Genomic DNA, 15,821 nt, shown 5'->3' with positions numbered 1-15,821 from the left:
ACTCAAGGAGAAGAGAACGTGGGCTGATACCTAGAAGAAGTGGAGTTTTGGCTCAGCCAAACTGGAATCCTGTTTTCATTCTGCAGAAAGGAAACTCTGAAGCATCTTCATCAATTCAAAAGATTTTATGAGATACGGTCCAATGACAGTATGAAAAAAGTCAAAGCCCACAGCTGTTTTAGTTAATAAGGGAACAGTGATTTAGATGCTGCACATAAACTCCTCCGAAGATGAGGGCATTGTGCACCTAGTGGGCCACAGTGTCTACATATAAAAAACTGAAAGAGTTTCTCAAGAGTCCAAAGCATGGTGGTCAGGGTGATGATCGATACCTGTCCATAATAATGATCTGCTTAGTTGAGTAAACGGGAAACATTATTTAGTCGTCCAAAATGTCTTCATCCAGGTTGATATCTGTTGTGTCAATATCTTCTAATTCTAAATTATCCAAATCTACTTCCAGCTCAAGTAAACTCTGCAAACAAAAGGAAGAGGGTGGGTTCTATAGTACTGTTGTTAAAGAAACGTTACCTGTGATTCACGATCCAAAGAGAACTAAACCAACAGTCAGAAGGGGTATCTTTCCATTTCAAAGCCCCTGCTCTGAAACCGATTACATCACTTAAAACACAGGCCTGCAGCTAGCACATGTTCACATGCAGAGAGGGTGAGGCTGGGGTCCGATGGGAAGCTGGGTATGATGTCAGTACCTTTTCTTCTTTGTTGGCTGTCTGGGAGGTAACAATAACAGGAGTAGGAGAAGCAGGTTTCCCATCAAGTTCCTGAAAACCCAGGTAGAGATACAAATAAAAACAAAGGAATTTGTTCAGGAATTCGAAGTTTTTTCCAAAGGGAAGGCTGATTGGGATTAGGAAGTGGGAGATGGTACTTAAAATCAACAAATCTCAACCACACTATCTTGTGCAGCAGTCTACTGACCTGCTGAGCTGCAGATCTTGAGGGCTGAAAGCCTTTTGCTTCTTCCATAACATTTCTTTCTTCATTTGGCTATCAGGGAATGAAGCAATGATGAAATGAAATATTCTGAAAGCATAATTCATCTATGAACTTGGCCCAAATCCCAAACACTAGCTCTCAATCAAACCAGAACATATGTGGTACAGTTTAAAACCTTAAGTCGTGAATGCCCTTCTACTTGTAGTTACACAAAATTAGGCGCCCCAGGCACTCACCGTGACAAGTGGGTACTGTTTGGCCAGCCACAGGTCGGCATGCGTTTCCTTCACCCATTCTTCTACAACAAAGGCTTCCTTTAATCCAGGGAAAAGGTTTTCATATTCTGTTGGATCAGCAAGGGATTCTGCTGCTTTCTGATTGACTTTTGAGAGGTTTTCTCTCCAGAGTTTCACCACCCTGTTACAGATATGGAACCAAAGGGAGACTGTAAGGACTCTTTTTATCTGAAATATTTCCTCTCAAAATGAAAAGTCTGTACCTTGAAACCTGACTGGGTAGGTAAGTCCGTGCCAGGAAGGCAGCTTCTGGCAGTCGTCCAGTTCTAATCAAGAGCTCCAGGCAAGCATCAAGCCTACAGATTAAAGACAGGCACTGTTACCAAGAATAAACGCTGTAATAATGGCACTTAGCACATTAAAGAAATGTGAATTTAGTGCTGCAAAGTCAGCATTCCCTCTCCAGCTCCCACATGTATACCTCTTTTCTGTCACTGAGCCATTAACTTATCACCAGTGAGCTACATAATGGACTCCAGGAGTGTGAGAAATAAGACAGATTTTGTGACCATTTTCAATCTCCTTAACTGTCCTCAGTTCAGTTCATTCGCTCAGTCGTGTCTGACTCTTTGTGACCCCATGTATCACAGCACACCAGGCCTCCCTGTCCATCACCAACTCCTGGAGTTCACTCAAACTCATGTCCATCAAGTCGGTGATGCCATCCAGCCATCTCTAGGCAGACTCTAAAGGGGCTTTTTAAGACAAGGTAGCTGAGATGAACACATTTAAGGGCTTCAGGAGATACAGAGGAGAAACTCAGTTTCACAAGTACATTATTGAGGGCAGCATCTCTAAGATGAACAGTGCTGTGACAATGCTGTGGTGCCCAGTAGGAAAATATCCAAGTGTCCACTTTCTTTATTTCAGTTTTTTCCTGTGTAAGTTTGATAAAGTGGATAATGTGTTTTAGAATCTGTTTAAGAATTTTTTTGATTTTAAAAAGGTAATACTTGGATTTTACAAAGTAATATGCCATATGTTACATAACATCTTCAGCACCAAAGTCACAAACATTAATATTCTGCAAAAAACACGTGACTACTAAATACAATAAAAACATACCAAGTGGCATAAAAACATAAAAACAACTAACAACTTAAGTATTCAGGTCTGATTATGCCACCAAGTACTCTTCAGAATGTTTTTGGGTTTTTGAATGATTGATAAGAAATAGTAGACCAGACTTACCTGGTGGTCCAATGGTTAAGAATCTGCCTGCCAATGCAGGGGGGACAGGAATTCAGAAGGACTGATTCCACATGCTGCAGGGCAGCTGAGCCCATGCGCCACAACTATTGAAGCCCTCATGCTCTAGAGTCCCTGCTTCCCAGCGAGAGAAGTCATCACAGTGAGAAGCTAGTGCACCAAAACTATAGTGGTCCTCACTCACTGCATCTGGAGAAAGCCCCTGCACAGTGACAGACCCAGTGCAGCCAAAAAATAAACAGTGGATCTATTCTTGTTAAGTTGCCTCAGTCGTGTCCAACTCTTTTGCGACCCTATGGGCTGAAGCCCACCAGGTTCCTCTGTTCATGGGATTTACCAGGCAAAAATACTGGAGTGGGTTGCCCTTTCCTTCTCCAGGGGATTTTCCCAACCCAGGGATCGAACCCATGTCTCCAGCACTGGCAAGCAGTTTCATTACCAGGGAAGAATCTGAGCCACCAGGGAAGTCCAGACCTTTTCTCACAGGTACATAAATGTATGCATACATATGTTATAAAATACATATACATTCAAAGTTTTTATGATTAACTGTGAGGTTCAGAAAGTCTGTAAGGCAAAATTAATGAATACTTTTGCATTTTATTTCATAATATGGTCAACCAATGAAAAGACCTAATATGTACTAACTGCTACACTTTTGAAAATATATGACATTTTAATGCTTTAAATGCAAATCTAAAAGTAACTAGCATCCTGATCCCCCTTATTTTTTGTTGTAAACAATCAGAATTATTCAATTTGGGCAAAATCACCTGCCATTCAGGTACGAAATGACAGCCTCCTGCTGTCATTAAATAAAATACCTTAGCCAGGAAGTGGCAGGGCTATTGAGAAAAGGGGTTTAACATTTCTCCCAGTTGAGCTTCCCTGAAGCTCACCTCTGCTCACACATTTAGACCAACTGTGGTAAAAGCACCCTCTGCTGAAGCAGCCCTGTCCCCCTGCCTGCTCCAACCAGCAATACCCGCTAGCCAGGCATCAGTGCACTCTCCAGGGTTTCCTCTTCACGTTCCGCTCGAAAGACCACCCTCAAAAGTCAGTGCAGACGGTGCTTCTCATTACTCGGCCCACCTTTAGACCCTGGCTTAATACTTACTTGCCCTGTAAAAAGTAGCTCATGAATGCCACATTATTCTTGCCGTCTCTCTCTGCGCCCTCCGCTAGCTTGTTCACCATACTAGCGTTACCAGAGGCAGTGGCCAAAAGCAACAGACCCCCATAGTCCTGTGCATGATGCAGGCACTCCTGGGCTAGGCCAAACTGGCATTTACTAATCGCAAGTTCAGCAAGCTGTTTCCACTTCTGTTCTGACTGTAAGAAAGAATTTCCACATTAAAATATCTTTTAAATAAACATCTGAATTTGCAATACCAACATTATTCTGTTAATCTGATCATTACTGTGCTGACAATTTTATATTTTCTATAATTACAAAATACATGTTTTATGTATACTGAGCTGTGCTTGTTAAGTTGGTTCTGTCAGTCAAAATAAGAATGGAATGACAAAATATATGATGAGAAAATGGAAATTATTCACATAACAAAATTAATTCAAACACCAATCAATTTTAATGCTGTATGAATAATCATTAGCCCATTATATTTTTATTTTGTAATTATATAATGAAACTAAAACTAATAAGTTTTAAGGTAATTAGATTGTAATTTAAGGAATGATTTATAACCATTTTTTAAAAGAATAGAAAAAAAGATTTTATGTCAAATATTTAATAATAAATATTATTTCTGTCATTGGTAACTTCTCAGAAATCAAATAAAATGCTGCTCATTTGGATAATCTTAACATAGCTAAAATTTCTTTAGTACATCTGAAATGAATTTACCCATAAAAGTTAGACTGAAACCATAACTGAAGCCCTCAATATACAATCCATAAAAATGGCATTCAACTGTCTCAAAATGTCAGAACACTTCTTTAAAACCAACAACTTCCTAGTACTAGTTTGGATTACTGACACATTACTGCTGTGTCTGCATTCTTTGAGAGTTCCAGATTCCTTTATCTACTACCTTCCAGCTTTTCTTCTCTTCCAAACTAGATCCCATGTAAGATTAAAAAACAAAAAACTTTAGCTTTAATTAGAATGCTAAGAATATATTAATAAGAATAGAGAAGTAACTAATCATTTTTAAAAAGACCAAAGAAAGGCAATAACCTCACCAAAATGAGTTATTAATTTGCATTTCAGAAAACTTTAATAACACAACTTACACTAAACACGTAGCTACTGACCTTTCCACCAGTTACAAAAAATCATAAATTAGTGCATACCTCTGCTTCCACTGCTAACTGGTATGCAATTTTTAGTTCTCCAAGCTGAAGAGCAAGTTCAAAGCGATGCTCAGGGTCTGTGGATACTGTAAGAGCTTGCTGCTTGAAGCCCTGAACAGATAAGACATATGTGTGTGTTTATGTACAGCAAAACCTGTGTGTAGTCTACATATTCAGTGTGCACACACGGCAAATAATCCATTTTCCCCTCAAAACTAAATACACTGCTGACATTGGAAGCCCTACTTAAACAAAAGTAACAACAACTACTCTTCAATAAGAAGACAGACAAATTAAGAAGCTGTTAAATCAACTGGTAAGAACATACAAGGCAGACAAAATTCAGTTGCACGCCTGTTTTCTAAGCATGGAAGCTGACCAATGCTTGATAAACTCAAGTTAAACAACAAGTAGTAAAATTTAGAAGTCTAAAAGTAAACATCAAAAATAATTCTGGAAAGTTGACTGATGGAGACAGATGCTTTACCGTCTGAGCCACCAGGGAAGTCCTCAGAGAAAGGAAAGTCAAATGTAAAACTTTACAACTTTCAATCACCCGCAGGTCATTTAGCAAACATTCTGCTTTCAGGTCCAGACACTGATTGGGTGTCAGTACCTATGCCTTTACTGTTGGTCTCATGTCCAGTTTACTCATCAGCAAGTATTCCAGAGGGCAGAAGTCTAAAACCTCCTTCCCATGCTCCAGTCATCAGAAACAAGCTTTTAAGCCAACCACTATAATCACTATATTAGCTTCTCCCTCAAGATGGTGCTGATGGGGTCTGCCCTATGAGCAAGTTCTTCATCTCCAGGGGACTGGTATAATGAGACAAAAAGTTCAAGCTGCAGAAGACTTCCTCAGACTAAGGGTGAATGCTGTTAGGTCAGGATGCAGAAACTGGACAGTTTTGTCTCATCAGATACTCAGTCAGCATGGCTGTATCACTGTGTTCAAAATAAGTTCCCAAACTATACAAGCTGATCCTCCCTCCACTCACTCCTGAGTACAAGGTAACAAGGAATTCTGAATAGTCTGCATTACTCCTTTTCTCCCCTAGCACTGATGTAGACAATATACAATCCAAGAGTGGAGGATAGAAAATCTATAGAACTAGTCAGATATGGTCAAAATAGATCAGGTACCAAGAATCAGGAATATAAATGGTTTAGACTTGAACAATAACTAGAAACTAGAATACAAATGACACTAAAGGGATTCTTCTTTAAAGCACAAACTCCCAAGGACACATAAAAAGGCAGAGGAGAAATAAGTATTAATAACAACACTTTGTGAAGCTTGAAAGCTGGTGAAGGAGTTAAACTCACTGAAATAAACATTCAGTTAAAACTAGAGAAGACTAATCTCTATATTAGGAGTCAAGACAGCATAGAAATAACTCAATTCACACCTCAGCAGTGTCTTGTGAAGGACAGTATTAAAGCCAGCAAAGAAATCAAACTGCCTAGGTCTATATAAGAAGCAGTTAGACACCCCAGGTCCTCACACCTCCCCCTATCCTCTCAACACACATGGAGGATGAGACTTGTTTTCTAGAGAAGGTAAACTAGAGGGTCTCCAGCCTGAGGGATACCTACACACCCAGAAGGAATACTGAGTGGCAAAAGGAAAACAGGAGATTATGAGAATGGATACTTAACTAAATGTTTGAAATACTAAATACTGAGACACCAAGCTATACTCTACTCCCCTCCAGAATGATGGTGATTGGGGAGCTTTTCTGTAAACTAACCAGTCAAAGGGGCTAGACTTAAAAATACTAAAATGTCAATGAGGGTTATATGGCAGCCTGAGCAGTACAATATTAAGTGCTCATTAAATTTACTAAATGAACAAATTCATTAGATTTAGATACTGACATTGAGGTTTCCCAATCAAATGGCTCAGCCACATCACATATTTTAAGTTCATACTCAATAAGTTCAGCCATAAACTCAGTTCTTTTGACCTGCTTCTTAGACCTCCACTCTTAAATGAGTGCCCAAAGATCATCAGATACCTGAGGAAAATCTTTAAAAGGAAAGACATAAATCAAACCAATAATAGCAGAACCAACAACAGTAATCTGAAGAAAGCATACCAATAAAGGAAAAAGAAAACTTCAACTATCACTTATACCCTAAGTATGAAGAGAAACTTTGATCCATAAACAAGATTTTTAAAAGTCCAAGAATAACAAAATGAGAAAACCAGTGCAAGAAGTCCAACATCTGAATAACAGTTCCACAGAGAGAATATGGAAAACATAGGAAGGAAATCAACAGAAACATGATTCAACAAAATCTCTCAAAAATGAAGGAATGAACTTCCAATTAAGAGAGCTCATCTAATACCCAGTAGAATGAATGATAATTGACCCCTAAACCAGGGCCCACTATCATGATAACATTACAGAATAATAGGAACCAGATCCAAAAAACTTCCAAAGAGAAAAAATAGATCAGGTACTAAGAATCAGGAATATAAATGGTTTAGACTTGAACAATAACTAGAAACTAGAATACAAAATAGAATTTTTTCTTCAAAATTCCGAGAGAAAACTATCTCCAACTTAGAATTCTATATCCAGTTAAGTGGCCTAATATGTTCTAGGGTAGCAATGGCACTTTCAGATATTCAAGGTCACAAAAAAATTTACTTCCTATCAATAAAAAACCCTTTTCTCAGAAAACTACTGAAGGACATACTCCAGAAAAATGAGGAAGTAGACCAGGAAAGCAGATAGGGGATGTAGGAAACAACAGCTCAAGCCAAAGAGGGGCCCCTACATGATGGGGAGGGGATACCCATGATGAGGGAAAGAATCAGTTCAGCCTGAAGTAGACTGAACACACTGAAAGGAGATAGCAAGGAAATCTGGAGAAGCAGCAGAGTAGGAAGTATAACCCTAAACACAGAAAAATAAGCAAAGTTTAATAAAATCGATTATTAACTCAGGGAAAACAACTGAAAAAAGGCGAAGCTATAATATGGCTCAGCTATAAACAGGGTTTAAATAGTCATAATAATAAACAATGGATACTGATCTAATCAAAATTATGATGTAACAATTTAAATGGCATGTATGTTGTTGAAGCAGGGGGAGTGAAAGAAAGATAAATTCTTCATTTTCTGCAGAGTGGGAAGTCCCAAGAAATACCTAAAACTGAGAAACAGCAATATAATAAGCATGTTAGACACGTGGAAATAAATGCCAATAGCCAGCTAAAAGAATTAAAAGTGATTACCACTAGGGAGCAGAAATGAGAGAAGGGAGAGGGCTGTTTTCTCCTAAGCCTTGCAAAGCTTTATATTTCGCGCACATACATAACTTGGATTTTAAAGCAGCACTGTTCACAAAAGTCAGAAACAACCGAAATGTCCACCGACAGAGGACTAGATAAAGATGTGGTACACAGATACAATGGTATACTACACAGCCATAGAACGGAATGAAATAATGCCATTTGCAGCAACACAGACAGATCTAGAGATTATCATGCTAAGTGAAGTAAGTCAGAAAGGCAAAGACAAATATCACAAAGTATCACTTATATATGGAATTTAAAATATGGCACAAATGAACCTATTTAAGAAACAGAAACAGATTCATAGACATAGAGAACAGACTTGTGGTTGCCAAGGAGGGGAGAGGGAGAGAGATGGACCAGAAGTTCGGGGTTGGTAGGTAAAACCATTCTGTACAGAATGGATAAACAATGCCCTACTGTATACCACAGAGAACTATACTCAATATTCTGCGATAAACCACAATGGAAAAGATTATAAAAAACAATGTGTATATGTGTATAACTGAGTCACTGTGCTATATAGCAGACAGGCACAACACTGTAAATCAACTATGTTTCAAGAATAAACAAACTTTGATTATAAAAATGTTACTTTAAGGAAAATGCTCATCACTAATGATAAATTTTATGTGTATTTTACAGAAAGAGAGAAGCTAGCTAGGATAGAGAAAAATACAGCATAGAAATGAAAATACTGATAGAATGGAAAAGAAGTCTACAGAAAGGGAAGACTAATAAATCACCTTCAACATATAAAGGGGATATAAAGGACAATGAGAAAGGAGAAGGAAGCATATTAACAAGTGACTTAAATTTATAAGAGAAAGTCCACTGCCATAAGGAAATCAGTGACAAGAAATAAAGTTCTTCAAATTCATACATTCTTTCAAATTGCTGGCTTTAAAAACACACACAAATAAACAAACAACCCCCCTTACCTGCTTTTCCAAGAAGTGTGCAACTCTGGTCCTCTGCTCTTTCGGGATGGTCGGGAGGACCTTATCGGCCATGCTGAAGTCCCTCCGCATAACAGCTGTCTGGTACTCCAGCACTGAAACCAGCAGGGAGTAGCTAACGATGTTCAGTTCCTTATCCCCCAGATAAAGCCTGTTGTCTTTAGGAATATAGCCCAGGAGATACATCGTCCTGTAAGAGAAAAGGAAACTAATTTAGAATTAAGCCCAAATCAGGACCTACTCTCTCCCTCACTCTGCCTCTTGCTCAAAATCTTTTCATTTGATTGATGCAGTTTTAGTCAGTAATTCAGTTCAGTTCAGTCGGGTCTGACTCTACGACCCCATGAACCGCAGCAGGCCAGGCCTCCCTGTCCATCACCAACTCCCAGAGTCCACCCAAACCCATGTCCATTGAGTCGGTGATGCCATCCAACCATCTTATCCTCTGTCGTCTCCTTCTCCTCCTGCCCTCAATCTTTCCCAGCATCAGGGTCTTTTCGAATGAGTCAGCTCTTCGCATCAGGTGGCCAAAGTATTGGAGTTTCAGCTTCAACATCAGTCCTTCCAATGAACACCCAGGACTGATCTCCTTGCAGTCCAAGAGACTCTCAAGAGTCTTCTCCAACACCACGGTTCAAAAGCATCAATTTTTCGGCACTCAGTTTTCTTTAATAGTCCAACTCTCATACATGACCACTGGAAAAACCATAGCCGTGACTAGACGGACCTTTGTTGGCAAAGTAATGTCTCTGCTTGTTAGCAATTGCCACCTATTTAAACCATAACACTGAAAAACCAGGCCTATCATTGTTACAAGCCAGCAATTGGTTTTATTTTTAAAGTATACTTTTAAATTTAGGATGTTAAAAACAAAAGCAAAACAATAGTCAGCTACCTGTCCAAGTGGGCAATGGTGACTATTTCTCCTCCGACATAATAATTTAATCTGTTCACAGAACTTGTGTAAATGAAGCAATCGCCTACCCACAGTCCTGTTTTCACAATTTCCTGAATCTCACCAAGAACCTACAGAAAGAAAATGAAGCCTGTTATTGTCTTATTCAACAACAAATAACAAACTGTCAATAACAAAAAACTGAATATAATTAGGGGTTATGGATAGAAAAAGACATGCAAAGAAAGAATCCTAGTTCAAGAAAGAAAATCTTTCTTGGAATGTCTATCTTCTTTCTTCATTTAAGAAAAGATTCCTGGATAAGCATCTATAATGTAAAGTCTCACCACTGAGTCAAAGCCATAATCTAAGAAAGTACTGATTGAAATTCCTAACATATATGAGACTGGCATAATAAGTATTTCATAAAATCTTCTAAGACACCTCTACTATGGATGATTTATCTTTATATTTGAAAGTCCATTTAATTAATTTTTTTAAAGAGAATTATAGACTCTCTTATTTTATTTTTTAAATGGAGGAAAATTGCTTTACAATACTGTATTGGTTTTTGCTGTACAACAAAATGAATCAGCCATAATTAATATATATATCTTCTTCCTCTTGAGCCTTCATCCCTTCCCTGCCAAGTTTCACCCCTCTAAGTCATCACAGAGCACCAGGCTCCCTCTGCTTGAAAACCCATTTTAAATAACTCTAGCTAAACTGTCTTAGGACCATGACAACTTCTAACTTCCTTACTGAAAAACAGTCAAAGTTGGTCTAAAGATTTCCTATAATCAAAGTACAAATCTCTTTTAACAAATACTTTCAGATACTAATCTTTGAGCCAAGACTTTAATTTTCACATTTTACCATAACTCCTTAAATGTTTATTAAGTTTTCCCAAACCTAATTTATAATAAAATGTTACAATGAGTGAAGTTCAGCTGTAAGTACATAATTCATTTAAAAACAAAGCTTAAGTTTTACTGATGCAATTACCTCAAAACCATCTTCAATGCCATCTTCAGTAACTCCTTCATGTGTTTCCTGTGCAGCCAAGACTTTTTCTGAGAGATATTTAAGGATAAAAAATGACTCCTCAGTTGCAATACAGACTAGCTCTCCAGAGTCAGACCAGAAAATCTGCGACATGACAAACAAAAACACAGATAAATGATTTTGGAGTCTATATAAATGTGACAAACTGCATATGCTGTTTCCTACAAGATTTATCTTCTTACGTTAGGATAATAAGTAAGCACTTAATCTGACACACACACACACACACACACATTTGGGAGGGTGGACAGGGCGCTGCTATTTTATTTACAGAAATGGAAAGCCCTAAGGGAGGCAGGAAGGAGCGCTGGCAGTAAGTGCCAGGTGTACTGAGATTCAGAAGAGCACGGGACTATTCCCAACTGCTCTACAACAGTGTTTCTCACTCCCTCCCACCCCAAACCTTTTTTAGGCATTTTTTCCCAATCACTTTCCTTGATGAAGTTTTAATATCACAGATACTACACATCTGAAAGTTGCTCAGTCATGTCCAACTCTTTGCGGCCCCATAGATAGTAGCCTGCCAGGCTCCTCTGTCCATGGAATTCTCCAGGCAAGAATACTGGAGTGGGCTGCCGTTCCCTTCTCCAGGGGATCTTTCCAACTCAGATCAAACGCAAGTCTCCTACGTTGCAGGAAGATTCTTTACCGACTGAGCCACGAGGGAGGCCACTATCCATCTATACATTATGTAATACATAAACATACACACAGCACACAAACACATAACATGTATAAACATATGAACATCTATGCTTTATAGATAAAATAGAGTACTTTTCTTATCAATTGGTTTCAAGAACCGATGTCTGCCCCCTTGAGGATGATGCCCCCCTGGCTGAGAATGCAGACTCTAGAAATCAGAACCAGGACCTTGGAAGTTATCTATCTCCAGAGACAACTTCCTGACAATGAAAGTTCTCAAAGAAGCAGGCAGATTTAAAGATAAAAAACTGTCACTGGTGAACAGCCACCTAAAGTTTAAACAGCCGTTATCAGGTAATGTAGGCAAAGGCTTTCTGAACTGAATGGGAGACTTGCAGGTCTTGCCACGCCAAGAACTCATTGACTTTTCCTCTTCAAAGCATTAAAGCCATTTAAAATACGACTAGCACTTGGCATTTGTACAACTCTATACTTTTCAAAAAGCCCAACATCTACTGCCTTATTCAAATACCCCAATCTTCCTTTTTAAAGCAATCCTGAGGTAATGGCCCCATGTCCAGCACAATGGGACAGGGACAGCAGGATACCAGGGTATTTCTTGGCCTTGGGGACCCAGAGTTTGTCACAAAGAGGTACATTCCAAAAACAGCAAAGATGGAAGCTCACATGTTTGGGTTGAATTTCAATTCTGCGTATGAGTTCCGTATTTTCCCAGTCATAGAAAGCTAAACCATTTACAGACCTGACTCCCAGTAAGAAGCCTCCGTAGATACCTACAAAGAACAACAAAATATTTTCAGATCTTTAGATGTTTTTGAGCCATTACAAAGTTTCTAAAATTGTATCATATATAAACAGCACTTACTTTCAGCTCCAAAGTCTGGTTTAAATGATTTTTTTTCCTTAAAGTTCTTAAATATCTTTACAACACTGTTGCTCTCTCTTATTGCATATCTGGGGAGAAAAGGAAAGCAATCATAGCCTATTACATATATACTAAACTGTAATTCCACCAAATATTACAAATATGTTCAAATATATTTGAGTAGTGAATTACACAAAAATATAAAATGAATACCTGAAGATTCACTAATATATTTTTTTCCTAAGAGATCAGTGAACTGCTTACAGTTGGACAAATAATGAACTGGCTCCACAATGTCTATTACACAAATTACTAGGGCTTACAAACCATTTTAAAAGATCCAAATGTCCTTCAACAGGTGAATGAGTAAACCAACTGTGGTCTATGCATACAATGGAATACTACTCTGCCAAAAAGGGAACCAGTTATTGATCTGTGCAACAATAAGTTGCAGTTTAGTCACTCAGTCGTGTTCAACTCTTTGCAACCCCACAGACTGTAGCCCACCAGGCTCATCTATCCATGGGATTCCACAGGCAAAAATACTAGAGTGGGTAGCCATTTCCTTCTCCAGGGGATCTTCCCAGATAAGAGATCAAACCCACACATATCCTGCATTGCAGGCACTGAGCAATCTGGCAAGCCCATGTAACAATATGGATGCAGCTCAAATACATTATGTGAGCAAAACAAGCCATATGACAAGTATATACCGCACAACTCCATTGAGGAAATCCTAAAGAAGACAAATCTAATCTACTGGGGAACAAGGGTGGGGTGCTGACTATAACAGAAACAAGGGGTTGTTTCTGAGGTGACAGAGATGTTGACTGTGCTGGTGGTTACAGGTTACATCCATTTGTCCAAATTTGCTGAAAGATACACTTAAAACACTGCCTTTTATTTTGTATAAATTATTCCTCAATAAAAAGTAACTTAAAAAAACAAAAACTTTTATAAGTGGCTCTAGTCAGTCATGCTTAGCAACAACTTAATAAATTGTGTATACTTGGGCCTCTCTCTTGAAAGGGGGCTATGGCTGGATATTCAAGAGTATATGAGAAAGGTATGGAACAAGTACTTCGCTTCAACAGGAAAGATGCTGAACAGGGAGGGCCTGGGTTGGATAAACCTGAAAAGAGGGAACTATCAAAACAAAGGGAGATGTGTACTGAGAGAGGTATGGCAATTCATGAACCATAACTGTGCTCATGGTAACAAAGTACTTTTTAGTATATGGAACTGTACATAAATGAGTTTATTTAGGAAATTGATGAAAAGATCTTACCTCTCAGTGACCTTTTTGTTAAAAACTAAAAAGCATGCATCTTACTGAGCAATGCTGAGGCCTAAGTTACCCACTGTTGACAGAAGAGGCAACATAAAATATGGAGAAAACAAAGCCAAGAAAACTGTGAAGATGTAATTCAGTGTGTAGTATGGAAAAAACCAAAGCCTCCATGTTTATTACGTGCACCAAACAGGAATCAAAAAGGAACCAGTCAGTAAATATATAGTATAATATTGAGAGGTAGATTTTTTTCTATTTTTAATGAGACAATTTTATGAACATTTTGAATTCAGACAGAATTTGTTAAGAATGGGAGATAAGTAACATCATGAAAACTCATTTTCGTGATGTTTTATCACAGATTCATTAAGTTTTTATCATGATTACATTAGAATCTAGCATCTCTCCAAGTGGCTCAGATGAGGGCAGCAGCAGCAGCTCAGGATGCAGGTTCTGGGGTGGGGGGGACCTGCCAAGGTCTTTATCTGAGGGCCTACTCTGCCTTCAGCCCTGCTGTGGGCTCCACCAAGGAAAAATAGGTGTTGGGTCCCTAGTTTATTATTGGGTCAGACTGAGTGAGCCAGCTCAAAACTGAGAATAAAAGTTAAATGCAGCTCATGCTGCACATTTGCCCCTCACTAATCCTTCAACACAGGTCTGGTGAGAACTGGTCTTCAACATGGAGAAGCACAGCCTTGCAGACCTCTTCAATACAGCTGCACACTGAATGCCCACTGGCAATCAGAGGCAGTTGATATGACACAGCCAAAACTTACTCTGAAGAATCGTGGGCCCACGCGAACTCCTGGGCAGACCCAAAGCTCTTGTTCCTCAGTGCCATTGCCGTGTAGATGATGTACTCGCCGTCACCACACACCACAACAAACCTACAAGTTAGAAAAGCCAGGGTGGGGGGAAGTACAGAGGACCAATGACATGTAGAAGTCAAGAAACAATGATTTATCTTATTTCTAATATGGTGAAATATTTCTAATAACAAACATTATTTCAGTTGACTGTTACAAATGAACCTAATATCCTTTAAAGTTATATATTTCTTGGAATACAGAGCTAGACATAAATATTACACCCAACAAATCAAAAGCAGATTATGAAGATGGGGTTACTGCTGAAAATATTATTGCAGTGGCCTCTCTTACAAACAAAGGGTCAGGAAGATAAGAAAGGCTGGAGACGTATAGGAGAGAACTCCAATAATTCAACTAGCATTTGTTGAGTACTCAGATACCTGGCATTTTGCTCATTACATTTACATCATAAGAAGGCATGATCTCTTGCAAGGCTACCATCATTTTAAAGCTGATCATTCAAATAAATGAAAATATCTTACTCTACTTTTTAATGACTGTTAAATTTATGATATTTATAATAAACAGGATATTTTTTAAATTTGATAAGAAAAAAGGAATGGTGCATAGTCAAAACTTTCTCAACAGACATATTGGCTGTTATTAGACTGCCAAAGGTGAAATGTAAAACTTAAGCAAAAAATGTTTTATGATATTAAGGGGAAAATATACAATGTGTTCTTACTCTTTATAAGAAAACTTTATTGCAAGTAATTATGGAGACCATTTACTGAACAAGGCAGCATACTTGGTTTATATGCTTGGTCTTTTTTAATACTCAGGATAGCATTATAAAATGCTCAGATCTACTGTAAAATAATTTTTAAAGCTTACACGTTTAAACTCATTGTATGAGAAACTTTTCTTTCACAAGATGTTCAGTGCTTTACAAATCTTAAGGGAGAAACAAAGCTGATGATACAAATTACAGAGAAGCAGCAGAATTATTTCCTTTCTCAAAACTTTTTCAAAAGACAAAGACCTCACAACTCTCCTTAAGAGCAATGAGTCAGCAAATATTTAGAGAGCACCTACTAAGTCTCGCTAAGACAGGATTCTTGCCCTTGAAGGGGCATAAGGACATGTCATAAGGACGCAAACCAACACATGTGAAACAGAGTCAACAC

General features: G+C 38.4%; 1 protein-coding gene across 1 annotated transcript in view; it reads right to left on the bottom strand.

The window, feature by feature from the left end:
• Window positions 1-110: 110 nt before the first annotated feature.
• Window positions 111-15,821, bottom strand: part of COPB2 (coat protein complex I subunit beta 2) — a 33,240-nt gene continuing 17,529 nt past the window's right edge. Inside the window, exons 10-22 of the mRNA XM_055412858.2 lie at window positions 14,602-14,712; window positions 12,535-12,623; window positions 12,336-12,442; window positions 10,944-11,087; window positions 9,939-10,069; window positions 9,026-9,233; window positions 4,779-4,889; window positions 3,580-3,794; window positions 1,457-1,549; window positions 1,194-1,374; window positions 940-1,008; window positions 711-782; window positions 111-475 (exon numbers count right to left, since the gene is read on the bottom strand). Of these exons, the coding sequence (XP_055268833.2) occupies window positions 380-475; window positions 711-782; window positions 940-1,008; window positions 1,194-1,374; window positions 1,457-1,549; window positions 3,580-3,794; window positions 4,779-4,889; window positions 9,026-9,233; window positions 9,939-10,069; window positions 10,944-11,087; window positions 12,336-12,442; window positions 12,535-12,623; window positions 14,602-14,712 (1,627 nt within the window). The 3' untranslated portion in view covers window positions 111-379. The remainder of the gene's footprint in view (window positions 476-710; window positions 783-939; window positions 1,009-1,193; window positions 1,375-1,456; window positions 1,550-3,579; window positions 3,795-4,778; window positions 4,890-9,025; window positions 9,234-9,938; window positions 10,070-10,943; window positions 11,088-12,335; window positions 12,443-12,534; window positions 12,624-14,601; window positions 14,713-15,821) is intronic.

Source organism: Moschus berezovskii, chromosome 1 (genome assembly GCF_049115385.1).
Source record: "Moschus berezovskii isolate FMDL1 chromosome 1, NW_MosBer_1.0, whole genome shotgun sequence".
In the NCBI taxonomy this organism is placed as follows: Eukaryota; Metazoa; Chordata; class Mammalia; order Artiodactyla; family Moschidae; genus Moschus; species Moschus berezovskii.
The sequence above is the reverse complement of the archived record's forward strand: the minus strand, read 5'-3'. Positions and strand labels throughout refer to the sequence as shown.